General features: G+C 56.8%; 1 protein-coding gene across 1 annotated transcript; it reads left to right on the forward strand.

The window, feature by feature from the left end:
- The first annotated feature begins 291 nt into the window (after positions 1 to 291).
- Positions 292 to 24,643, forward strand: PDXK (pyridoxal kinase). Its single transcript, XM_090272075.1, has 11 exons — positions 292 to 587; positions 11,868 to 11,922; positions 17,287 to 17,391; positions 17,974 to 18,057; positions 18,546 to 18,592; positions 19,266 to 19,351; positions 20,394 to 20,439; positions 22,017 to 22,128; positions 23,088 to 23,224; positions 24,001 to 24,067; positions 24,337 to 24,643. The coding sequence occupies exons 1-11, from the start codon at positions 501 to 503 to the stop codon at positions 24,447 to 24,449; spliced, it is 939 nt and encodes a 312-aa protein (XP_090128201.1). The 5' UTR covers positions 292 to 500; the 3' UTR covers positions 24,450 to 24,643.
- The last annotated feature ends 1,512 nt before the right edge of the window (positions 24,644 to 26,155 follow it).

A 26,155-nucleotide genomic window follows, 5' to 3' on the forward strand; every position in this document is an offset into this window, starting at 1 on the left:
AATCAATGACTCGAATGAATGAGCGCCGCTACAGCGCCCTTTCTGGTTAAAATTGAAAGTGCAAACCCAGCGTTTTTTTGTTTTTTGTTTTTTGGAGGATTGGGGGGGGGAAGTGGCTGCCCCCTCCCACGTGGCGGAGCGCAAAGTGGCGTGGGTCGCCGAGGCCCGGAAGGAGGGTAGAACAGGGAATAGCTGGGGGGCAGGGTGTGATTAGGTCTCGATTTTTCCAGTCCCGGAAGAGGGACCGGGTGGGCGTGGCCTGTTTGGATGCCCCGCCCCCGCCCCGGCGCAGCGCGCGACTCGCGGGTTCCCAGCCGCACTGAGGTCACAGGGAGGCGGCCTGGCGTCCGAGCCAAGCGCCTGCGCCGAGCGGGGTCAGAGCGGAGCCCCAGCACTAGCGGAGCCCAAGCACCAGCGGAACCCAAGCACTAGCGGAGCCCAAGCCCTGCGAGCAGGGAGACGCTGACGCGCACGGCCCCGCGCCGCCCTGACAGGCCGGCATGGAGGAGGAGTGCCGGGTGCTCTCCATCCAGAGCCACGTCGTCCGCGGCTACGTGGGCAATCGGGCGGCCACGTTCCCGTTGCAGGTACGGCTTACGTAACGCGCGGTGTTCCCGCGCACCGCCGTGTGGACCTGTGGCGGAGTGGCCACAGCCGGCCCTCGTGACCTTGGCCGGCCACCGAGGTAGGCGCAGGTGCCAGTCTGGAGCGCGGAGAGCATGACACGGGCTGGGAGCACCTGGCGGGCTCCTGCTGGCGGGCCGGGCGCCGGCGCCGAGTTAGCATGAAGCCTCGGTGCGAGTCTTGCGCACCCGGCATTTCCCACCCCTTCTCGCTTCCCGGCTCCAGCAGATGGGGTTCTCTGCGTGAGAGAAGGGGCTTTGGCTGGGACGCTGCTTCGGAGCGAAGGGAACGGGATGGGCAGATGTTTACAGTGCCCACCTGCTGGGCGCCGCGTTCTGTCCCTGCCAGCTGTGGGTCAGGATGCTGGGAGCAGGAGCAGAAGGAACCTCGCGGACAGTGAGGCCCCGCCGGCTAGAGTGAGCCTCCACCCTGCCGCTGACCATTGCGGGAGGGAGATGGGGCAGAGAGGGTCTACCTGCAGGTGCTGACTGTGAAGAAGAAAAGCCCGCAGACCAGTTCAGGCCCTCGCAGGGTTTGGCTCCAGAAGCTGCTCTTAAATGTGTTAATCTTTCCATGCTGGCTGCTCCCACAGGCTTTCCTCCGCCTTCCCCAACTTGTCCTTGGTAAGGGGCTCACCATTTCCTCCTGGCTCGCTGGCTGAGCATTTGCTACTTCATGTTGCATCCCTGAAGTGGGTGGTCCTTGGAAGGGCAGGAGGAGGCCTGGGTGCAATGGGGTGTCATGCTGGTCAAGAGACAATACCATGGTTCTGGGCATGTCCTTGCTTTGTGGCCCAGCAGGAGCGCTGAGTGGTCCTGGCAAGGTGGGGGCTCTTCTGGACTACCCACCTTTTGCTTGATATTTGAGCCAGGAGCAGGTATGGCAGGTTCCAGGGATGGAGCCCCACAGAACATAAAGGGCCACCTGCAGGGTACAAGCTGACCAGAAAGACCATGGGAAGGGCCAGAGCTTTGGCGTAGAGTTTGAGGGCTGACCTGAGGCTGCCACAGCTAAAACCTGAAGAGGGAATAGTGGCGCAGAGACTTGAAGGTGGAGAGGTACAAAGGTTGAAGCTCAAGGTGACCAAGCCACCCCTGATGTGTGAGCAGCTCCACAGGTCTGGCCCTCGTCCCTCCTGTTCTGCCCATTCTTGGCCACTGCTCTGGAATACCTGCTCGCTCCTAGCTTGTTGGGGGAGGGGAGGCATAGCAGGTAGGCAGATTGTGTACACAGGGCCACTGGGGTGTGACTATGCTGGGCCAGGGGGTGGAGGTGGGGTTCTGTGGAGCTGCAAGGTCCCTGGAGCAGACCAGGGGCAGCCAAGGAAGGTGGAATCAGAGGCTCTGAGAACAGCTTCAGCTTGTGGCCGCAATAATGAGAGCAGCCCCAGCCTGGCACTGGCCAGGGAGCCATGGGGACTGCCCTTGGCAGAAGTTGTGCGGTCCCCTGCTGGCTTCCCTGTGCCCTCTGCCCCGTCCCTCCTCCCTATCCGCCTGTGGTCAGTCCCGTCTTTCTCTTCCCATTGGGCACACCGTTCCTTTCCTCTGCTCACCAGGGTCCTGCAGCAATGTCCCTTGTTCCTGAACTCCCAGCCATGGACCCTCAATTTCCACACCAAAACCATCCTTTTCCAATTATCCAAGGGAGGCAGCTCCTCCAGACCACCCACCCGGGGAGGTGCCTCTTAAGGACACAGCTGCAGTTTTTACCTGGGGTTTCCCCAGGGCCCAGCATCTTTACTTGTGGGCATGTTGCTGGGGCTTATGGGACATAGGCTGGGAGTGGGGATAATGTCACATCATCTCCTTCCTCCTGTCATGGGGGTGGGGGTGACACCTTTGTCATTTAACCTAGTCCTGCACTTCCTCTCTTCAAGGTTTATGAGGCCCAGGAGAAGCATGGCAGGGTGGGGGTCATGGAAAGCAGGGGGTCATTCATTCGGTTAGTGACCTGGAAGAGGTCACCTTCTACACTGAGCCCTCTGGGGCTCAGTTGCCTCATCTGCAGAATGGCTGTGATGCTGCTTCCCAGGTTGTTTTAGGACTAGGGCAGATGGGGCATGTGCATACTCCTCTGAGGTGCCTGCTGCAGGATGTGGTGGACCAGCAGCACCCAGAGGTGCTTTGTTCACCTCTCCCCACGCAGAAGACCAGATGCCTGGGGCATCCTCAGAGGCTGGAAGCCCTGTCTGGAGTTGATGTTGGTTGAGCCCATATTTCCTTCCCTGTGTCCTTTGCCCTAATACTTCCTTATCCTAACTACAGAAATAAGATGTAGTTTTGGGGTGGGAGGTGGACGGGGAAAACCAGGGATGGTGGTCCTCCGAGCATGTTCCCCCCAAAGCTGGATCTCAAACAGAATTGTGTTAGCTTCAGTGACTGTACAAATACCACAGACTGGGGGGCTCAGATGACTGACGTTTATTCTCCCCCAGTCCTGGAGGCTAGAAGTCTGAGGTCAAGGTGTGAGTAGGGCTGGTTTTTCCCGAGGCCTGTTTCCTTGGTGTGTGGATGGGGCCTTCTTCCTGTGTCCTCACATGGTTGTCCCCATGTGTGTCTGTGTCCTCATCTCTTCCTTTTATGGTGACACCAGTCACCTTGGATCAGGGCACACCCTAGTGACTTTAATAGTGACCTCTGTAAAGGCCCCATCTCTAAGTAGTGTCCCATTCTGAGCTGCTGGGTGTCAGGGCTCCAACACAGATTTTGGGGGACACAGTTCATCCCATGGCAAGAGCAATTGCCAGAAATTTCTCAGGTCACTGGAGTCTTTCTCCTCTTGCCCACTCAATACTGCTTTGACCAGAGCCTGTACAGGCTTTTTTCAGCCCAGGCTTAGCTCTGGTAGCATGACTTATTCTACAGGATGCTCCCCAGGGACCCATACGGGCACTTTGCTCTGCACCCCCACATCTGAGCACCCCTGGAGCAGGGAGGAGCTGGGAGATGGGCAGGGTTGGCCTGCTGATGGACTTGCACCAGGCTTCGCCACCACGGGATGGAGGTGTCCCCCTAATACTGATGCCCTACAGCTAGAGGCTCCAAAGTTGGCTCTTTCACATGGCCAGGTATGGAAAGAGAATTTCGAAATGACTGGAGAAGGTCATCCCTGGCTGGGCCATGCAGATTTGCCCTCATGCCACTTGGAGAGAGACTGGTAACTGTGTGCGGTGGGGACTGGAGAGGCTGCCTGTGGGGACTGATTTGGTGTCCCCTGGTCTTGGTCTTGGAGTTTCAGCTCAGGGACCTGGTCCTGCCTTCTGAGCCTTTCTAAGCCTTATCTGCAAAGCTATGTCAATGAAAAGAAGACTTGAGCCTTTGTAGATTTAAGCAAAGAGTTTTTTATTTGGGCCCAACTGAGGACATGCCCAAGAACAGGTGTCCAGGAAGCTTGGAAGTGTCCAACTTTAGGTTAAGTGAGGAGATGCTTGTGTAGGCAAGAGGACGGGGAAATATAGCTGTGCACAGCAGTTTCAGTGAGTTACTTTCATTCAGGGATGAAGTTTTACATCAGGTGGGGAGAATGTTCCGATAAGGTAGGGGCGTCAAGCACCTGGAGCCGGGAGTCGTGGGAAGGGGTCTGGAAACAATTATTTCTACGTATTTATGAGGATGTAGAGAGAATTGGTACTGCCTTCAATAATCACTTATCTTCCTTACTGGAACTGTTGGAAATATACGTGGCCAGCCCCACAGAAGACCTTGGTTAGGAATTGACTGTGTTCCCTTGGGTGCTGATCCGGTCGGAGCAGCCCGGACACCCTTCCCTTTCTCAGTGAAAACAGCCCTCCTGGCGATCAGATGGTGCCTGGCTCCCAGGGCTCCGCTTGGACGGAACTCAGCCCGAGGTTCTCTGTGGTCCGCATGGTGCAGAGTCTGGGCTTCAGGGCTGAGGTTCCCAAACTGCTTTTCGCCAGGTCCCAAAGCACACCGCTCACAGTTTCGGGCAGGCGGCAGCCCGTTCCATGGGCAGAAAAACATTATGCAAAAGAGAAGGAAACAGAACCTTGACCCTGCTTTTGGATTCACTTCTGAGCTCAGGTCCATAGTCCATTGGGTTCGTTTCTGAGCTCAGGTTTATACAACATGTTCATGTGACCAGTGACAGAGGAGGTAGCCTTAGCTCAAAACCCATTTAAATATGGTGTCACTGAAACAGGAAGACACTTTGGGGGATGGATCAGTGTGGCGTTTGCAGAAATGAGCCTCGTTCTCTGACTCCTGACCGTCCATGCAGGAAGTGGTCGGCTGGTGGGCCATGCGTGTTGAGTGGGCCCTGCCTGGGGAACCTGGATTCAGACTCCCTCGGCTACAGCAAGTGTGGCAGATGTGGAGGGGGGACAGCTGGAGCAGAACAGAAGCTACAGAGCTGCAGGGAGCCACGGTGTTTGTGTGGGCGGCTCATTCCAGGTTCTCCTGGAGACACCACTGGGTCCCCAAGGGTTGCTTCAGGGCCATAAGGGGCTATTTCCAACCTCTCACCTTTGAGAACCCCTTGAGCTGCAAGGTAACCTTCTTCAGAGGGTCTCTTGATCAGGCCCTTGGAAGATCTTTCCATTTTGTCCTCAGAATTCCCAGGATAGAAAGGGTCTTCTCCAGCAGAAGTGCATTTGGAAGATGCTGGAAGAATGGCACCCTACCCTTTAAAAGACTTAGTGTCTTAACAGTTTTCATGGTGACATGTTATTAACAAACAGTATAAGAGCTGCCACCAAAAAGCGTGTGTCCCTCCTGCCCCCTGTGGCGGTCATGCATGTCCTTGGAGTGACTCACCAGGTTTGGGACACTGCTGAGTGTCTTCTGGAACAATCCCTCGTGCTCTCCAGACCTCACAGACCTGCCTCTTCCCTCCATGCTCTTTGTGACTTTGCCCTTTCCTTCTGGAATCCCGCTCTGATCCTGATGTGCTTCAGGCCAGTAACATAGGTGTTGTTTTTGCTGTTTCTCCAGGCAAGTCAAGAATTGCGTAATATCTTGATTTCTTAGTTTGGGACTTAAGTTTCTGTTTTTCTTTGCCTGTCATGGAGAAAAGCAAAAATTTAACTGGTTCTAATCTTTTCTTTCCATTGTGTGTGTGTGCATGCACACATGTGGGGGTTTGAGGGTACATAGGTGGGTGCATGTGTGTGTGTGCTTGCATGTGGGGGTTGTGAGGGAACATGAGTGTGTGCACGTAGTGTGTGGGTATGCGTGTGCATACATGTGCTGTGGGCATGGGCATGCACGTGTGCATGCATGTGGGGGCATATGAGTATACTTTTGTGGGCATAGGTGAGCATCTGTGTACATGTGTGTGTAGTTTTGTTGTGTGGCATTGCTGTGCTCTGTGTTTTCTGTTTTAGGGGCCGCCCTCCCAGGGCAGCACTGCCCTCTCTGGAAGGAGAGGGAGCATTTGTCAGCCTGTGGCTTCCACATTGTGGGGGCTGATTGACTCTGCGGCTCATGGGCTTGGTGGTCCCCTGGTACACACCTGCATGGAACTTTTGAACTAGAATCAGCCAGTTCTATTCACAGAGTGATCTGGGAAAGTGATGCTATGGAACAGAATCAGTGGAGTTTCTCATGGAGAAAGGAAGGAGGCGTGGGGACATGGGCCACCCAGAACGGCTGCCCTGTTCCCCACTTTTGCCCAGGTGCCACTGGGAACTTGGGACGAGACCCCCTCTCTTAGGGCTTTGCACTGCAGCCTTGCACCCAGTAGAACCCGACCCGCTGACGTGCGGACCCTGCGCAGGGCCTGGCACGAGTGTGGTCCTGGCACTGAATGCTGTGGACGTGGAGACCGGGGACTGGGGTCGCTGCGCTGGTCCGTGTGCAGGCAGGCCTGGGGCTGAGTGATGGGGTCCAGGTCTGTGATGGCTGAGGCAAGGGCACAGCCAGGGGACAAAAGTGGCCGTGGGACCTAAGGCGGACCAGGGAGGCTGCTTCAGGGGAGACGGGGCTGTCCCCAGTAGGTGTTCCCATTGGAGGTCAGAGGATGGTGGGTGGGAGATAAGCTGAATTGTAGGGCTGACTGGTAACCGGTGGTGGAAGAGACAGGAGGCACTCAGCCCTGATGCTGATCAGGATGACAACAGGCATATGACACATTCATGTCCCCTCTTTCTCAATTCTAATTTCCTATAAAAGTGGCAAAAAAGGCTTGCAAAACAAGCCACAGTGAGCGTTTTTGAAGACAGGGACCTCTACTGCTGCCCAAGACAAAACTCTCCCCTGGAGGAACCCTGTGGTCTGGGTGGGGCCCGTGGCCACCCTAGAACATTCCAGCACTTCCTTACCACTGCTGTGAAGAGGGCGGATTGCAGAGCTGGGTATGTCTCACTGTCGGCACTGTGGGTTGATGATTCAGCCTCAGGGTGGGTGTGCGGCCACGGGGACCTGTGTCACCCACTGAGGCTGACACTGCAGCGCTGCTTCAGGCCTCAGCATGTGTGGCTGCCCATGAGGGGTGTCGTGCCCAGAAAGGCCAGTTGAGGTCTGTGTTGGGGCAGAAGATGGGTGCCTGTGTGGACTGAAGACCACGATGGCTCCCTTGTGTTTCTGTCATTGATCTTTGTGGCTCGGTGATTTTGGAGAATTGGGGCGCTCTTCCGGGTACACAGATGCTGGCAGGGGTAGGAGCTGGAGCCACTTTCCGGCCATCCCACTGGCTGGGCTTTGAGCCCCTGGAGTGAGGCGGTCGAGATGCACAGGACGCGTCTCTGCTTTGCCTCTACGTCTCTTTCCTCAGCCATCGAGGGTCCTTGCCACGTACCGAGCGTGGATTAGCACCAACAGGCTTCCCAGCAGCGCCCCAATTTTGGCTGGCTGTGAATCTCGGTGGCCCCTCTCAGATCTGCGTCCCCTGACTCCTCAGCTGAGTGGTGCTGACGTGTCTTTCAGCAGCCGGAGTGAAGTTGTAACCTGCTCCGTGGGGGCGGACTTCTCTGCTGAGGCTCCTAGTTTTTCTGAAGTGGGAGAGCGTTTGCTGCTGGAGCCTGAGGGGGGGCTTTCGCTACCACCGGCCTTAATTCAGAGGCACATGGGATGGTGCGCTCATCCTGGGGGGCTCACGGTTGGCAGGGAGCCCCAAAGCCGTGAAAACCGCACCAAGTGCAGGTGCAGAGGCCGAGAAGGCGAGGTTCTGGACAGGGCCTGGAGGCCAAGGGAAGGGTGTCCTGGACTGAGGGGAGGAGCCCACACAGGCTTCGGAGCGGTCAGGGTCCAGAAAGTGGCCAGCGGCTCTGCAGCCACAGCGTCGACTCACGGACTTGGGCTTGGTGGTGGGACGTGCAGTCCTGGGGTCCGGCTTCCTGCCACGGACAGCAGTAAGCCCTCAAAGGTTGGGGTTCAGGGGGTACATCTGGGGGTCATGGGAGGGGCGAGGAGAATGGCCGTGTGGAGACTCCTAGGAATAGGAGGGAGGAGCCGCTGAACAGGCCTGCACTGGGCTGTCAAGGACTGGGTGGGGTGGCATTCCAGGAGCACCCAGCCCCTGACCAATGGGATGGGGAGGAGGGCAGTGCTGGGGGTTCCTGCTGCAGCGAGGGGTGGAGGAGGTGGGGTTCCTTCCCCTGCCCCCTGCCCCGGGCTGCGCTAGTCAGTTCTTTTTTCTTAAGATGATAGTGTGTGTTTTTAATACTGGTTGTATGTAACAGTGACGTGCACAGATGCCTGGCTCATCACAGGGCCTCCGTCTTCAAAACCAGGGACTTGTGTTGAGTCCTCCCATCCAGATCGCACTCATTGTCTGCCCGTCAGCCGGAAACTCCCTGCCTCTGAAGGGCACGGGTGGTTAGAACAGGCTCACGTGGATACTCTGCCTTCTGCCAGGGGTGGTGCTGTGCACAAGGGAGCGGGCCGCTGGGGCCTCACAGTGCTACCACCCCCAGGAGCGCCATAGGCTGTTTGAGCTTCGTGTCTGTTCTCACCCGTGAGGATATAGGGACCAGCAACCTGTCCTGTCAGTTGGTCTGATTGGGGTGGTCTCATCAGTCAATAGGATCCACGGGGCATCTTGGTCTGTTCCCCACGTCCCGTGATTTTTGTGCAGGCTCGCAAGGGACAGGAACTCAGATCTGCCCCACATGTTGAAGCTAAATGCCAGGCAGAAGCCAGCTGCTCACTCTGTGTGTGTGTGTGTGTCTGTCTGTCTGCACTGACCCCTGGGCCAGGAATCAGTCTGTTTCTGGCTCCCCTGGGGATGGGGGAAGACGAGGTGTAGCAGACAGGCCCAGTGCGGAAGCAGAAACCACAGCAATTATGTTCACAGAGGATTTAATAGACAGTTGTTATCGAGGGAACAGGAAAGGGAAACGCACACGCGGTGCAGGAGGCCCCTGCCAGCAGCCCAGCCCCGCCCTTAGCGGCTGGCGAGGCGTCAAAGAGAAGAGGCGGGGTGGCTGTCACGTAGAAGGAGAGGCAGGAGAAGGGGGTGTTGCAGGGGTGGGTGATGAGGCCTGCTGAGAGTGACGGAGAGACCACAGTGTGCGTGTCACTGCCAGGGGACGAGGGATGGAGAGCGTCTTGGGCGCAGCCCTCCCCTCCCCCCAGTACTCTCTCTCCCCCTGTTGGCAATGCCCAGTAGGAGCCACTGGCTGATCAGGGTGTGAGTTCCAGAGACACAGGGCCCAGCACGAAGGGTGGGTTTGAGCTGGAGCCTGTATGCAAAGAACAGGAAGCCCTTTCTCTAGGGTCCCCGGGCTTCATCTTGCAGGTCAGCCCCTGCAATGACTTTCTTCTGGGTGTTGCTCAGCTCTGCCCAGGTGCTTCGATAGGCAACCCCAGAGAGCACGTGCTCCAGATGAACATGCCCACATCACTGGTGGCCTTTGAAATGGAGATGGCAGCCGGGTGCTTAGCGCTCACTGTTATTTCAAAGCAGAAAATAGCGACTTACGTGTTTGCCAGCTCTAAAGGATTAATGATCCACATCCAGAAGCCATGGAGAGGATGTTTTTGGCAGGATTTTCAGGATTGGTGTCCTCGTGGCTTCAAATCTGTTTCTGTGTGTGTGTGTGTGTGTACTAAAATATTTAATAAAATATAACTAATATTTCAACCACGTAAAGTGAACAGCAGTCAACAGCGGTATTAAAAACCATCATCACTGTCATTAACAAATGAGGAAAGACTTTAAGGTGCAAGCACTCTTCTAGTTTTCTGGGAACCCCAAGAGCTCGTCGTTGCTGGGGTCATGGAGTGGGTTAGAACTTTGAAGGATTTGAAATGCTGCAAACTGTATCTGTGTCCAGGAGGCCAGGAAAGCAGGCAAGGAAATGTGCAAAGTGCCAATTTTAACTTTTTACTTGAATGAAACTTGATTTTTTTAATTCCTTTTAAGTACTCGTAATAGCAGCTTAACATGTTTCAAAAAACAAATTCTAAGCACGTAGCTCAGTGAATTCACAAGGTGAACGCACCCGCGTGACCGCCCCCCACCGTAAAGAAATGGTCCAGGAGCGGCGCACAGACACCCGCTCCCCGTCCCTGCTGCCACCTTCACTGAGGCCGCTGCTCTCCCGATTGCCGTCACCAGAGATCATTTTGTCTGTTTTGAACGTTAAGATGAGACTCGGAGGCTGGTTGATGGTGTTCAGGGGAAGGCGGAAAAGAGGGTGTGGAAGTTGCTGGTGCAGAGAAGGGACGGCGGCCGGGCCCCTGGGGCCACGTCCCGTCCCGGCAGTCCTGTCCTCGGTCTCTGTCTTTCCTTCCACACACAACCTCTCTGTCTCTCTGTCTCTCTGTCTCTGTCTTTTACGCTGTCTCTCTCACACACTTTCTTGCCCTCTTGGGGAGGTTGTTCAGGGGACGGACCCACTTCTTACCTGTGTCCCCTGCAGGCACTGAGATCTTAATGAGGGGCTCGGGAAGTGTCAGTTTCAGCTCCTCCACAGTTGATTGAAGTCCCTCCTCCACTGCCTGCCCTCTGCTACCTTTCTTTGGCTTGTGGATCAGCCCTCTAAAAGTGTCCTTTGTCCCTCCTGTGGGGCGCTCAGGGGAGGAAGAGGTGTAAAGGTCAGTGGGCCAGATCAACTAGAAGTCCTGGAGCTGACTTAGAGGGCTTTCCCACTCCTTGGCCTCTTTGCCCTTATTCAGCCTGGTCAGTCCCGTCTCCTGCATCAGAGTCGAGCTCGTGGGCCTGTCCCCAACTCCTCACCCTGCGCGGGACCCCTGGGTGGCTTTTGGCTTCCCACTGCTTGTATGTGGCTCAGTGGGATGGGGTCTTGCGTGGTGACCCTCAGTGGCCTCTGCAGTGAACCTCCCAGTGAGCACCCTCTGGGGTGGGCAGGGGGCCAGGCCTGGGGTCTAGAGCCAGGCACGAGGGAGATGGACAGAAGGAAAGGTGGGTGCGTCAGAGCAGCACATCCTCATCCAGCCCTGTGCTGTGTCAAGGTCACTACCGGGTTCTCCATGTCACCAGCGAGCAAGCTGTCAACGTTGGCTTGTGTAGACGTCCAGCCACTTAGACATAACTTTCTCTTCTCTTTCATTAAAAGAAAGCTCCTACCTTTTATGAATTTACCTTTGAACGAGTTGATAGCTTAACTTTTCTGCTGTCGCCTGTTTTGTGTGCTATAAATAAACTGGCTTGCAAAGGTTGTGTTGCGGTTCCCATGGCAACAGAGCACTTGCCCCTCGCCCTTCAGAAATGCTCCTCTTGGCCCCTGAGGCAGCCAAGCCCTGGTGGCCAGAGGACCCCACGCGAGGGCCAGGCCAGTGTGCAATCCCCCCACTGTCAGGGAGCAAGTTTTGGCTGTGACCGTTCTCAGGGGACGTTCAGCCCTGGTCTGGGAGCCTTCTTTCTCCCAGCTAACAGGGGCTGTTGAGGCTGCTAGCCAGGCTCCAGGCAAGTGAGTGGCACCTTTGACCTTGCCTTGGGGGCTTTTGTCTCATGGCCCTGTTTGGGGGCTTGAACAGACAGATGCCTCAGGGGTTTCTTTGTGAGCTCTGTTAGGTGGGATTTCCAGAAGTGATCCAGAGGCACTGAGTCCCAGCTGGTGGCGCGTGGACTCCATGTCAGCCCTTCAGGCTGGTTGCTTCCCAGCACGGTTCCTACATAAAGGAGTGAATGGAGCTATCACCTGACACAGACACCACACAGAGAGGGGACATGGGTCCTCACTCAGGGAGAACCTCCTGGTCCCAGCTGGGCATGCACTGGCTCCCCTCCTCCAGGCTGGCCTGCGAGCCGAGGTCTGGCACCTGCTGTGGGTCATTGCGAGCCGGCAGCTCTCTCACACCTGCTCCTTCTCTGTCTTGCAGGTCTTGGGGTTTGAGATCGACGCTGTGAACTCTGTCCAGTTTTCAAACCACACAGGTAAGGAAGGCACTGGCTCAGTTGAATGTGGATGCGAGAAATGCCCCTTTAGAAATCTGGGGCCTCGTCACAACATCTGATGGAGCCCGAGGGGCCGCCCCCTGCAAAAGCTGCCCTGTGTGAGGGGGCAGGGCTGGCGTCTGCTGTCTGCAGGTGTGGCATGCCCATCTGGGTCTCAGCTTGGTGGCGTTGGGCTGGCTGACCCGGGCAGGCAGTGTAACCAGGGGAGGTGGCGCCTCAGTTTCCTCCTTCGTGAAACAAGGACGGTGATCCTGGCACCTACTCTAGGGCTCATGCCCTTATGATGCTGTGGCCACAGGGACAGTCCCCTATGCTGTGGGCGGACATGTGGGTGGATGCTGACTTTCTCTATTAGAAACGGGTACCTGGGGGAGCCCATGCATGGGGACCTTGAGGGTTTCTGGACACAGAAGCCCGCAAGCAGAGTTATTGGCTGAAGGCTGTGGGAAGGTGAGTGCCCTTAGAAGGCCCTGCTGTCAGACGATCCCCCTGCTCTCCAGGGTCCCCGAACCCCCTGACCCCATGCTCCTCATGGCCGCAGAGGCAGGAGGACAAAACTTCCTTGGTCCTTGGAAATGTCCCCACATTGCCTCTTTGAGATTACTCTGAATGGAAGCATGGAACTTCCCAGAACCACCTGGCAGAGCACCGTTGCCTCGGCCCTCAGGAAGGATTTCCTGTAAGTCTCTGGGGTGCAGTTCTTCTTGTCAGGGAAGGCGGGTACTGTCATGAACAGGGAGGGAAGAATTCCATTCCGGTTTGGAGGAAAAGGCTACAGTCCTCACTAAAAATCCTTTTCTGCTTTCACTTTGCTAAGTGTGCTAGGCACGCTGAAATTTGGAGACGTTCCAAATGTTTGAGTCAGTTCAGCAAACTTCCCTGAATCCCACATGTTTTTACTGGCTGTTTTTACTATCCTCCCTTTTTTCTTTTTTTAAGTAAATGAGCCAAACTGGCTTGGACACTAAATGATGGAATTAAACTTGATGAATATTAAATTGTGCCATCATGCCATTAGCTCAGCATAAGCCAAGACCCAGCTTGGAAACTCCTGCTGCCCTTTGCTCCAGATTCCGGGTTGAGGGGAGGGGACTTTCTGGAGGCTTCAGTGGTAATTGGCTTCTTCTGGGCTCCTGTGGACTTTCTCAGGTGATGGTGGACTGGGCATCCTAAGGGTCTAAAGCAGAGGGAGGCCTCTGCCTGCCCCTGGAGGGATGAATGAAGAACAGACCGCCATGTGCCTGGGAGCCCCCACAGGTACAGGCATGGTTAGGGCCAGGACGAGAGCTTCCCTCCCAGTGGGGCCCCTCTGTGGTTCCTGGAAGGGCCTCCCCACCCATAGAGCAGAGCCACCTGCCCCTACCCCAGCCTTCTCAGGCAGCTCCGACTTGTGGGTGACTTTGAGTGCCCTGTGCTTGGGCCCACAGGGTCGGCTGTCTGTGCAGCCTAATCAGAGGGCCACCCCAAGGCCACAGCTGTGGCTCAGGTGCCAATCCCATGACCTGGAGTAGCCAGGTGAGGCCTCACTGTGCCCCTGAGCGCATGCACCCCTTTTCACCCATTCCTCTCCCCCTCACCCCCGCCCGCATCCTGCTGCTCAAAGGTGAGGCTGGCCAGTTTCTCCAACCCACTTCTTGTGTCACTGTGGCATGTGGCACCTGGCACATGAGGAGCCACATGACCACCCACCCCCAAGCAGCAGGGTCATATTGCCCACTGTGAGTTACAGCACACCCACAGTGACCCATCTGTTCTGTGCTGGACTTGGGACGTGAAAAATCTTGATATTTTTTTTAAGAACAGGAGGCACTTATTTATTTATGTTTATCACTGTCACCTACAGCAAGCATCTCTCGAGGCCTGACTGCGGCAGGGAAGACTTGCTGCAGGGGCCATGTGGGAACTCAGAGAGCTCGTCCGCATTTGTGAGTGTCCTTGTCCAGCACTGGCCTCTCAGGGTGTCTGGCAACAGCCTTGCTGATGTGTTATTTCCATCCTGTGGTCCTACTGTGCGCTGAGCGTGCAGCTCACGCCCCCCTCGAGAGTTGAACTGCACACTAGCTGTACCTTGCTCAACAAGTGGCCCCATGGATCCCGCGCTGGGACGCCTGAGCAGGGCCAGTTACTGGCCCCCATGGTCCTGCTAGCTGTGATCTGCTAGCTCCTCCAGGTCAGAAATGCCTTCTTTTTTTAAAAACACATCTTTATTAAGATATTTACATACTATAGCATTGATTTAGTCATGTATGTGTACGATTCAGTGGTCTTTAGCATAGTCACAGTTATGCAGCTCTCACCACTATATTTCCAGAACGTTTTCATGCCCCAGTGGAGGCGACTATACCTGTTAGCAGTCCCCTCCATTCCCCCCTCCCCCAACCACCAACCTGCTTTCTGTCTGTGGACTTGCCCACTAGACTTTAATGTAAATGGAATCGGATGATAGGTGGCCTTTAGTGACTAGCTGCTGGCCCCAAGCCTGAGGTTTTCAAAGTTCATCTATGTTGTAACATGTCAGAGCTGTGTTCCTTTTTAGGCTGAATAATACTCCACCTTATGTACCTGCCGTGGTTTGGTGTCCATCCATCCATGTGTGGTCGTTTAGGTTTACGGGTCACGTTGCCATGATCATTTGTCATCATGTGTTCTGGTGGATGTATTTTCTGTTTTCTCCGTTGTACACCTAGGAGTAGAATTGCTGGCTCAGATCGGGACTCTGTGTTTATCTCTGTAAGACTGTTTTCCAAACTGGCTGCGTCATTTTGCGTCCCCACCAGTGATGTGTGAGGGCTCTGAGTTCTCCGCACCCTCACCAATAACACCTGTTAGAGTTTGTCTCCCTGATTCTCGCTGTCCTACTGGGTGTGACGTGGGAGCTCATTGTAACTTGAGTCCAAAATCACTCTTAAGATTGAGGACATTCTAAACCAGATATTACAAGATTAAAAAACAAACAAACAGACAGACAAAAAAGATTGAGGACAGTAAGCCTGACTTCCTGGATGAGGGGTATCCTAGGGCCGGGCTGGCACCTTTCCTGTAAAGAGCCAGGTAACAATAATTGAGCCTTTGCAACTTCTATGTCATTGAAGCCTGGAGGATCCAGAGACAGTGTGGGTGTCTCAGTGAAGCTTAAACTTGAGAAACTGACAGCTCTGGCTGGTGTGGCTCAGCTGGTTGGAGCAACATCCTGAAAACCAAAAGGCCGCGGGTTTGATTCCCTGTAAGGGCACATGCCGGGGTTGCAGGTTCTGTCCCAGTCAGGGCAAGTGGGAGAGGCAACCGACTGACGTTTCTCTCACGTCAGTGTTTCTCTCCCTCTTTCTCCCTCCTTTCCCCTCTCTCTGAAATCAGTAAGCCTGTCTGTAGGTGAGGATAAAAAAAGAAAAAGAAAAAATAAGAAACTGAACATAGAATTTCATGTCATTTTCACAAGTCATAAAATCTTTTTTCCCAACCATTTAAAAATGTGAACTCTGCCCTGACTGATGTGGCTTACAGGGCTGGGCATTGACCTGCGAACTGTCAGGTCAGGTCACCAGTTTGATTCCCGGTCAGGGGCACATGCTTGGGTTGTGGGTTCAGTCCCTGGCTGGGATGTGCGAGAGGTAACCGATCGACATTTCTCTCTCATGTCATTGTTTTTCTCCCTCCCTTTCTCCCTCCCTTTCCCTCTCTCTAAAAATAAGTAAATAAAAATTTTAAATAAAAAAGAAAAGTGAACTCTGCTCTTGCCTTGTAGGTTATACACAAACATGGGGCTGGCCAGACTTGCCCTGAGGGCCAGTTTGCTGACCTCTGTTCTAGGTCAGTGTTTCTCAGATTAGTGGGTGTCGTGTCTAAGCACCTGCTGGGGCCTTGTTAAAACTGAGTGCTGCCCTCCCCTGAGATTCTGACTCAGCAGGTCTGGGTAGGGCCTGAGAATCTTCTCTCTCAGACCAGCGGTGGTGCCCAGATGCCAGTCGCAGACCTTGCTGTGGATAGGGAGGGAGTGTATCAATCATTAAAGATGGATGGGTTTGGGGCAGGGAGGCTTCGGGGACTAAAAGAGGTTGGGGTAACAAATTTGGGTGGTAGGATAGCCCTGGTCTTCCTGGGGCAGACCACCGCTGTGCCAGGGGCCCAGCGTTCATTGAGGAAACACCTGCCTGGGACACCGACAGAGGCTGCCAGCTCCTAGTGGTCACCTGAGCTGGAGGGGGCAGCGCTGCGCTGGGGAGCTCATCTTGGACTCACTGCCTGGCCCTTATGGCCGTGAGGGTCCCCAGTTAACGGAGTCAGTCAGACTTTTCGTCTGACAGACTCACCCTCCTGTGTGAGTTCATGCTGGTGTCTCCCACAGAACATACAGCCACATGGTTGCCCCCAGCTGGACGTCCCAGGGACCCCTACGCCCCTGCAGAAGCACCTTGACATTTGGAGTTGTTCCGGAATCAGGGTGGCTCCCGTTCATGCACACAAGCTGCCAGCAGAGGGCGCCGTCGCCCTTCTCCAGACTATGCTGCCTGGCTGTGCCGGGGTCCCTGCCCCGTCGTCCATATGGAGGGTTGTAGGAATCAGCCCCTGGTGAACCGGGAGCTGTTGGCCTGCCCCCATCCGAGCCTCTGTGGGCAGGGGTTCCACACGGCTTCCCCCAGGACGCTCATGTGTCTGCCTTCCTGCAGTGAACACTTCACCTGCCAGGGCCAAAAGCAGCTCAAGCACCTGGGCCCATTTCTAATTCTCCTTTGGCTCTTGGTCAGGATTTGATCCAAGACTTGCTTTGGCCACGTCTTGGTCTTGTGGGGGAGGTGGGTAGGGCTGGGACCTGATGAGTCCCTACCTGCGATGGTGCCCAGGTGCAGTGATCAAATAACTCAGCCTGGACAGGGGAACAGGCACAACAGAAGCTGGCAAAGCGAGTGACTGTGACATGTGGGGACACAACCCAGGTGCCCCCGCTAAAGACAGGGAGAGGTTACATGGTTGTGCAGGCCCTGTGTGTCCCTTCCAGTGTCCCTCCCCACATCCTGTCAATATGACACAGGTCCCACAGGGATCCATAGGCCAGCCTGGAGAGCTGATGACCTCCTTGCCTTGGGTTAATTCCAGAGGGAACTGGCAGGGGGCAGTGTGACCCTGATGTCAGTAATTAAGCCACAGTGTCAGAGCCAGGTGTGCTGTCGGGGGCACTGGGAGGCTGCCTGGCACCCACCGAGACACCATGCCTGGTTGGTCTCAGTCAGTCCCTGTGTCAGCCCACGGGAAGGGGACCGTCCGCCAGTGTCATTGAGACGGTCTGGGCTGCATTGGGCCATCGGGTGAAGCTGTGTGCCAGGCCCTGAGTGCCCTGCTCTCCCCCAGGCTACGCGCATTGGAAGGGTCAAGTGCTGAACTCAGATGAGCTCCATGAGCTGTATGAAGGCCTGAAGCTGAACAACGTGAATAAATATGATTACGTGCTCACAGGTAAGGACCCCGAAGGAGCAGGCGCTGGGACCTGCAAGCCTTGCTACAGCCGCGGTGGGCTCTGGAAGTCCCAGAGCAGCCCCTGCCCCGGGCTTGTCCCTGGTCCCTCCCTCCTCCGAGGAAAACTAGGTCTTGTCCAAGCCAAGTCACACTTCTGGGACAACACTGGGGTTGCAGAGTGCCTGGGGTGGGATGGGGTCCGGTGGGGTGTTGGGAAGGGGTCGGCCCATTCCCAAGTAAGCAACACACCACCACTCTGTCCATTGGTCTTATTTACACACATTCTTGGTTTAAAAGAAGAAGTACTTGTGTGTGTTCGTATACATGGTTAAAAGTGAATGTTCTCACTCTCAAAATGAGCAGGAGAGAGGAATGTGCCGTGTAACCCTGTCACCGTGGTGTCTTCATTTCATTTACGACTCAGCATCTCTCTTGGGAAGTGCCCGGTGACTCTCATGGACGGCATTTGTTAGGGGACACCCTGGCCACAGGGTGGTTTTGATGGTGCTTCTATTTCGCTTTGCCACGGTCGGCTGCTGTGAGCTTCTGTTTTGTGAGGGTGGCTGGGTCTCCTGCCCACAGGATACACCAGGGACAAGTCCTTTCTGGCCATGGTGGTGGACATCGTGCGGGAGCTGAAGCGGCAGAACTCCCGGCTTGTATACGGTAGGCACTGGGCCTGCGCTGGGCTGTCTGTCACCCACTGAAGTGGGGACCCCTGGGGGCCTGTGTGTGGGTGCTCAGCCTCCCTCTTGCTGGGCGTCCCAACTCCGTGGTCCATCTCCCAGCCTGTAAATGCTGAATCCGCTGGGTCCCTGGGGATGTGAGCCTTCAGAACCTGGGTTTAGAAACATCTTGGTCATGAACCTGGCGTCTGTGTAGGGCTGTGAGGTGAACAAGCTGGATCAGTGTCAGTGTGTGAAGACCGGGCTACTGGTCATAGCAGCTGGGGTACGCAATGTCCCCACCCTGGAGGGGTGCAGTGGGCTGGACATCTGGGGTGGCCTGGATAGCAGAATGGAAACGCCAGGGGATGAGGTCAGTGAGGACGGGAGGCCGTGCTTCCCAGGCTTTCAGGTGCAGGTGAAGGTGAACGACAAAAATCACGTGGAAGGCGCATCTTTTGCTGATCGGTGCCCTTTGTGTTTCCACAGTGTGTGACCCGGTGATGGGGGACAAGTGGGACAGCGAAGGCTCGATGGTTAGTAATTTCATGCACGTGTAGGTATGGCGGGTGTGGCTCTTGCTGTCAGTCCAAAAGCAGGACACCAGCGCTCTGACTGGGCCAGAGGCTGCTCCCAGGGTGGGCGGGACCCCCATTGGGAGGAGGCAGGGCTGGCACGGGAGGTTTTCCATAGGCAGCCAGAGTCTGTATCTTAGGGCCACACAACCCTGCTGTAGCCAAAAGCAGCCAGTTTGCAAACCATCAGACACGGCTGTTTCCTAATAAAATTTCATATACGGACACAGATTTGAATTTCCTGTCATTTTCCTGTGTCCCAAAGTGTTAACCTTCTTTTCGCTTTGCCCTGAACGCTTAAAAAATGTTAAAATTGCCCTAAGCCCACAAGCCGTACACAGACAGGCACCGAGACAGGCATTAGGCCGTAGCTTACTGTCCCTGTAGTGGGACAGAGGGGTGACAACATGAAGCGGAGAAGGCAGAACACCCTGGTGTCATCGCCCTGTGGCCTTTGTGGCGGCCGAGGATGTTAGTGGTGGAAGTTCGCCCGGCCCTCCCTCAGGACCCCTCGTGGCCGGGTGCCCAGTCTCACGGGTGCCTAGCCTGGACTTGAATGTTCTGGGTCTTGTCTCCTCCTCCTCCTCCTCCTCCTTCGTGTGCGTCAGCCTGTGTCCCTGTCCTTTCCCTTCAGTACGTTCCGGAGGATCTCCTTCCTGTGTACAAAGAAAAGGTGGTGCCGGTTGCAGACATTATAACTCCCAACCAGTTCGAGGCCGAGTAAGTGGTTAGAAACAGCTAAAGCTTTCAGACCTCCCCACGGGAGAGCGACAGAGGCGGGGCTGGCAGCGTCCCCACGTCTCCTCTGGGGCTTGCGTTCAGCTCCTGAGAAGGTCCTGCCCCAGGATGATGAGGCCCCCCAGCCCACCTGGCTTTTAGCCGTCAACGGGAGTGTGCAATCACTTTACTCAGACTCCTATAGTGATCACGCTGACCCCAGCTATGTTCCTGAACAGCAGGACCCTTGGGGACACAGAGGGGGAAGTGGGGCTCGGGCACGTGGCTGCCAGAGGGTAGAGTCCATGCCAGCTGACCCAGGCAGCCAGCCCAGGGTTAAAAGGAGTGTGCAGCCCCCATGGCCAGTGTCGAGTTTCAGAGTGTCTTTCTTGGGTTGCACGCCCACCTCATGCGTGGAAGGGCCAGGCACCACATTGAAGGGGCATCTCCGGGTGCCGGTGCCGCGGGGCGTGCAGCTGAGCGCCCAGGTGGTTGCAGTTTGGGTCTGTTGGACCGTCAACCTGGCCCCCTCTTTTTCCAAAGCTGTTCTTTAAAGTAGGAGTGAGGGGGCTCCTGGACAATTGGGGGCCTGGGGTTCCCTGACCCAGGCCCTCCCGTCCTGGGGATGAGAGCTCACCCTGAGGATTTGAACCCTTGGTGGGCTCTTGTGGCTGTGGTACACTAACCACCGCAGCTGTGACTTCCCGTGGATGTGGGTCACCCTGGCTGGCCCCGTTTCCCATGACAGGCGTCACTGAAGGGGCCGTGTGCTGCTATTCTCTATGTTGTTACGTGTACACTTTAACCACAGTCTGGAACTTTGGCATCCCCTGTGGAGTGTGAGTGCCCATTTAAAACTAAGTTTACTCTTGACCGGTCCCCAGACACGTCATGGTGGCATGATGGCCTGTGGTGGCCAGCAGGCTCTGAGTTAGTTCCCTGCAGAAGTTGGGGGTGGGGTACCTGTTCCGCCGTAGTTGTGGGAACATTACAGGTAGGACCCAGCCCACAAGCGCTGTCTCACCTGTGCCTGCCTGTCTTTCAGGTTACTGAGCGGCCGGAAGATCCACAGCCAGGAAGAAGCCTTAGTGGTAAGGAGACCTTCCAGGTCTGGATGTGGGACAGGTGGCACTGATCACAGTGGGGAGGGGACAGCCACATGCTCACAGAGGTGGGAGGTGGGCACCCTCTGTGGCCAGCATCCCAGCTTCCGGTCAGCTAACCTGAGGGCGGGGAGATGCATTGTAAATTTCATTTCGGCCACTTGGTTGGTCACTCGCAGCTTCGTGCTCATCAGGTCTGGGTTAACCCGCTGTCTGCTGTGCTCATCACAGCCGTCCTGGCCTGAGCTAACCGGGGTGGCCGCAACGAAGCTCTGCGGCGGCGTCCAGGGCGGGGAGCCCTCCTCCCGCTCTGGGGCCTCCGAGCCAGATGGCTTTGGGGTGGGAAAGAAACAGTCCATGGGTACAGGCACCCCTCACTATGAGAACTGGAGGAAATGCGTGTGGAGAACCCCCAGAGTGCCTGGCGCAGGGTGGGGGCTGGGTAGCTGGCCTGGCCCGAGTGTGCATGTGTGTGTGCATACATGTGTGCGTGTGCGGTGGGGGACCCATCTCCCGTAGCCCACACTCAGCTCTAGAGCAGAGGGTGCCCACTCGCAGGGTCACGAGCGCTGCTCTGAGGCAGTGGCGCAGGGAAGACAGGCCCTCCTACAGCCCCTACGAGAGGTCGGCTCCTCGTTGCCATGTGACCCCCAGCCCAAAGGCGCTGGGCTGAGAGGGAAGGGACGCGGCTGCCACGCTGGGACTCGGGCAAGCAGGCTCCTAGGCCCGGGGTCCGTGGCTTGGAGTCCACACTGGTGCCCTGGCCCCAGAACTTCCAAATGTGCGTGCACGATTTAGTCAGCACAGGAGCCTGCCCGGGCTCTCAGAGGGGCCTCCTAAGACGGTGGGGGTCCTGAGCGGCTTAGCTGGCTGGCACTGTCCCGTGGAAGGCCCTGTGACGTGCCTCCTGCCTGTGACCAGGCCCTCCCGCCTCCCGTTCCAGCTCTCTCCAGGCCTGGCCCCCACTCTGCTTCAGCTGGCACTTTCCCGAAGTCTGAGTGGACCTCAGTGGGTGTTTTGTCACAAGGCATTGTGCCCTCAAGGACAGGAAGCCTCCAGCCCCCAACAGGTTGCTGGACTCATGGCAATAGGTGTTTGTTGAATGAATAAATGAGTGAGTGGCTTCTCAGAGTGGACGGGTGCTGGGAACTGTTGTTGCTCAGTGTTTGCTGTGTGTGGGGCCCAGATGAGGAAGGATAGCTGGCCCAGCTTGGTTGGCCCCTCTCTCCAGAAGATGGGCACCCATAGGGTGCTCATGGGGGCCGGCAGGCGCGTCCCCTCAGACTTCGTGCCGGAGGGAATAGGGACAGCGGCTCTCACCTGGCGAAGCTGTCACTTGGCAAAGCTGTCACCAGACAGGCAAGGGCCGGTCAGGGGAGATTCCCAGGTCCTCGGCCTCTGTTGCCTCCCTCCCTGTTAGGCCCAACCCTGTGAGAGCGTGCCAGGGCTGAGCGCCGGTCCGGCCCGGCTGTTTGGGATCACGGGGTGGGGGCAGGGGTGACGGCCTCCGGGAGTCCTGGCGCAGTAGACTTGGGAGTGGCTGACGTGCCCCCTGTGCCTGGCAGGTGATGGACGTGCTGCACTCGATGGGCCCCGACACCGTGGTCATCACCAGCTCCAGCCTGCCCTCCCCGCGGGGGAGTGACTACCTGATCGCGCTGGGGAGCCAGAGGACCCGTGAGTCCCAGCCCGCCCGCCACGGCATGGACCTCCTCCCGCCTTGGCACCGTGGGCCCCACCCGGCTTCTGGGAGAGGGTGGGGGTCAGGAGAAAGCAAGCCACGCCTGTCTCAGCAGGGAGTCATTTTCCTGAACTCCTCTCTGCACCACCCCCATCTTGAGAAAGAAGAGACAACACAGGATGGGAAGGGTTTCCATGAGTCGGGGTGCAGTGGGACTTGGGGTGCCGATACCCCCACGGTCGCTGAGCAACCCCTGATACTCATGACGGCACCAGCGGTGTAAGAATAAGGTCCCAAGTTTACATACAGGGGTCACAGGGAACAGCCCTGCTGGAGCAGGCTGCCGGGAACCAGGTGTCCGCACGCCTGACCCCCACGGAGCTGGGACCGGCGCTGACCTCCCTGGCAGCGGGGGGCTTCGTGCTCTGCTGTGTTCATAATTTCATCATGGGGGGGTGCCACCTGGGTGGGTGGTCTCTGCACAGCGTTAAAATGATACAGGAGGCTGGGGTCACACCCACGGCCCCAGAGAGCAGCCCCAGAGGCGCCTTCTCACTGCTGCCTCTGCTTCTGTGTGCAAGAACACACCTGCTCACACACAGCCCCACTTCAGTAAATTCACAGTCCCTATAGCTCTAGGCACCACGCTGACTCAGGCTCCCGCGTCAGCTACACTGTGTCCCCCCAGGCCACCCTGACTGGTCACCTAGGGCTCTCGTCCTCATTCACTGTATTCCTTCACTTTCTCCCCTGGGATGGTGAGGCCCCTGTGAGGCATTGGGAGCGCCGGGCAGGCCCTGAGCCCCAGGTTCTGTCCAAGTGAGCGTCCATGGTGACTTTCCCCACCATGTGCAGTGCAGGGGACGGCTGGGGAGGAGGGCAGGCTGGGGCCCAGGCCTGGGCTGGCCCCTGCTGGCAAAGGTCTGGGGTCCCAGTGAGCCATGCTATCCTCCAGGGCACCCCGATGGCTCCGTGGTGACCGAGCGCATCCGCGTGGACATTCATAAGGTGGACGCAGTCTTCGTGGGCACCGGGGATCTCTTTGCTGCCATGCTCCTGGCATGGACACACAAGCATCCCAACAATCTCAAGGTCAGCAGGGCGCGCCCCTCCTGCTGCCATTGATCTGTTGGTCTCTGTGGGGAGCAGTTACAGTGCCCTAAGCTGGAGGAGGATGAGGGTTACCGTGAGCTTGGAGGGGGCGCAGCGGGGTGGGCAGGGGCTTCTGTGTCATGTCCCACATCTGGGCTGAGTCTCAGCCCCAGGCCTGCTCACTGTCCCCCTCATTCGTGAGCAGGGTGCCAGGCCCAGCCCAAGGAGCCCTCACCAGCTGAACTGTGCGGGCTTTAGCTCAGGCCCGAGGTGCTGCAGCCTCGGTATCGGGGAGCCTTTTCCAGCAGAGCTGTCATGCGAGTGTGTCCTCAAATGTAGTCACTGGGCTGATTTAGTAAATTGGGGTGCGGGGTCTTTCCTGTGCGCTCCGCAGTCCCGCTCAGGACTCACAAGCATGTTCTTTGGCCTTCTGCACCGCGTGCAGCCTTGCGGAACCTTACCAAGTTGTGCTGGCTGATGCCCCATGCGCCAACAGCCAGGTCTGCCCTCCATCAGTCTTGTAGAGATGTAGGCTGGATGAGGCCTGTTGTCCCCTCAATGGGGGAAGGGCAGCTGTGGGTGAAGGGGGTGGTAGGAGAAACGAACCAGGCCTCTGGCTAGCTGGATCCACTCAAGGGAGGGAGAATTCGGCGGTCAGGGTCTGGAAATGGATTCTGCTAAAGCGGTGCTTGCAGGGCAAAGGGAGCGCTGTGGGCAGCATGGGGCGCGGGCGGGCGCAGGGGTGGCGGGGCCCCAGCAGTTCTTCCTCCCTGCAGGTGGCCTGTGAGAAGACGGTGTCAGCCATGCACCACGTTCTGCAGCGAACCATCAACTGCGCGAAAGGTACCACTGGCAGGGCCCGTTCTGAGGACCCCTGCGTCGGGGCTTTGGGCAGAGAGGTGGGCGGGAGGCAGCACCGGCTCAACTCTGGTGACGGTGTGACCGATCCCGCTGTGAATGGGGTCCTCCTGGCTCCCACTGTCCCCCTGACCTTGGCCTTTGGGATTGGGGTGTGTGGGCCGTGGCGTGGAGCTCCCATCTGAGCTGGGAACTCCAGGGACCATCCTCTCCCTGCTCTGCCCCCCGATGCTCACACCTTGTCTGTTCTGTAGCCCAGGCTGGGGATGGCCAGAAGCCCAGCCCGGCCCAGCTGGAACTGAGGATGGTCCAGAGCAAAAGGGACATTGAGAACCCGGAGATCGTCGTTCAGGCCACGGTGCTGTGAGGGCCTCGTGGGCCCACCTCCTGACGCACAGCGTGTTGGTGTGTCCGTCTTCATCCCTGTGAAAATGTAACGTCTGCCTTAGAGCTGTGACTGAAACTTGACATTTTTTTTTTTCATGAGTGTCCAGCATCAACTGGTCTTAATTGTGAAATTGTGCCAGTCGTGCTTTTTAAAAATAACCGAGTGATCACAGAGATTTGTGATTTGGAGAACCAGCTCCCCTCGCCCACCGAGGCTCCTGGGCCTTCCTAGAAAACCAGCTCTGTGGTCACGCTCTTGGGGGCGTCCTCCCAGCTAGGGAGGTGGTACTTGGTGGGAGGGACCGCTGCCCTGAGAGAGTCACTTCGGCTCCCAGCGTTGAATTATCCCCTGTCCAAGGTGGGCTGGGCCTCGGGGTGGTGGGGGCTGTCTTGTTTGTCTCTGAGAACGAGTTCAGTGTCAATCATGCACATTCAGATGAGTTATGCCAAATACTGTAATTGTCACTCTGACCTTCTCCTCTCAGTTCCCGCTTCAGGGTTTTGGTTTCCTTGTTGCTCAGTAGGTCCCCCGGCATTTCAGATGTTCTGCTTTTGTTTCCCTGTATGGACAGGTTAATGCCAGTTGGCCTGGACACACACAGGCCTGCACAGTCACTTTGGCAGGGACCTTCCCGAAACCCCAAAATTCAAGTCAGTCCACCAATCACAAGTATCAGCAGGACCTCCCTGCAACCCACAACTGTCTCTAGGGACCTGCTGAGCAAGGCGCGGAGATGCAGTTAAAGGGAAGGCCGGTGCAGGGCCGAGGGTGTCTGGGGAGATGCCACGTTGGGCTCCTCTTGGAAAAGTCACCTGGTTTCTGGCACAGCAGCTTGGGAACTGCGTACTAACCACCTGCTGCTAGTGACGCGCGTTGTGCCGCAGTTAGTGTACAGGCAGGTACAGAGGGCAGGGTACACAGTTGACTCATTTCACCCCTGGGCTCTGACAGCAGTTGTTCACTGCCAGTGTGACCTCCTTTGTTCCATTTACCCAGAATTTTGGGGTACCCTAGGCATGGCTACAGGCAACGGTGCCCATCCTGACGACTCAGCCTGCCTTGATCTTAGCACCTGGCTCTCCCACTCTGGGGATGCAGAGGTTTGCACCTCCTGGGAGCCTACAGCCTGGAAGGGACAGGGAGATACAGGACATGGGGGCCCGGATGTGGTCCTTGGGAAAGCAAACTCTCCGAGGTCAGCCTTTGTCCGACCCGTCCCCCCGCCACGGTTCTGTGCACACTAGCAGGAGCCCGCACATCTCCTGAGTAGCACATTCTTCGCTTTGTAGAAAATGCCCTAAAAAGAAGAGATGCCACTCTCCATTGAGCTCCCTGTGCCACCCCTGCCGCTCACTTCTGAGTGTCTTACCTCGGCAGTAGTGCCCCCGGTGGCCTGTGCCAGCGGCAGGGCATCAGTGCCAACCAGGCTCCTCTGAGCCCTGGGGCAGAGCCTGCCCTCTTGGTCCCTGCAGGGTCCTCTGGACCAGGAGGAGGAAGGGGTGGCCCACAGCCCAGCAGGGGGCAGCCTCCCCAACAGGGTGCACATAGGGACCAACCAGAGTCACCCAGGGCCTGAGCAGCGCCTTTCGTGGACAATACTGCCACTGCCAAGCAGAGCTGGGGAGATGGCCAATGATGAAAGCTTTATCTTTCTTATTTTATTTTTTACTTTGCAAGTATGTGTA

The sequence above is a fragment of the Furipterus horrens genome, unplaced genomic scaffold, assembly GCF_987537825.1.
Source record: "Furipterus horrens unplaced genomic scaffold, mFurHor1.1.pri manual_scaffold_1, whole genome shotgun sequence".
Classification (NCBI taxonomy): domain Eukaryota; kingdom Metazoa; phylum Chordata; class Mammalia; order Chiroptera; family Furipteridae; genus Furipterus; species Furipterus horrens.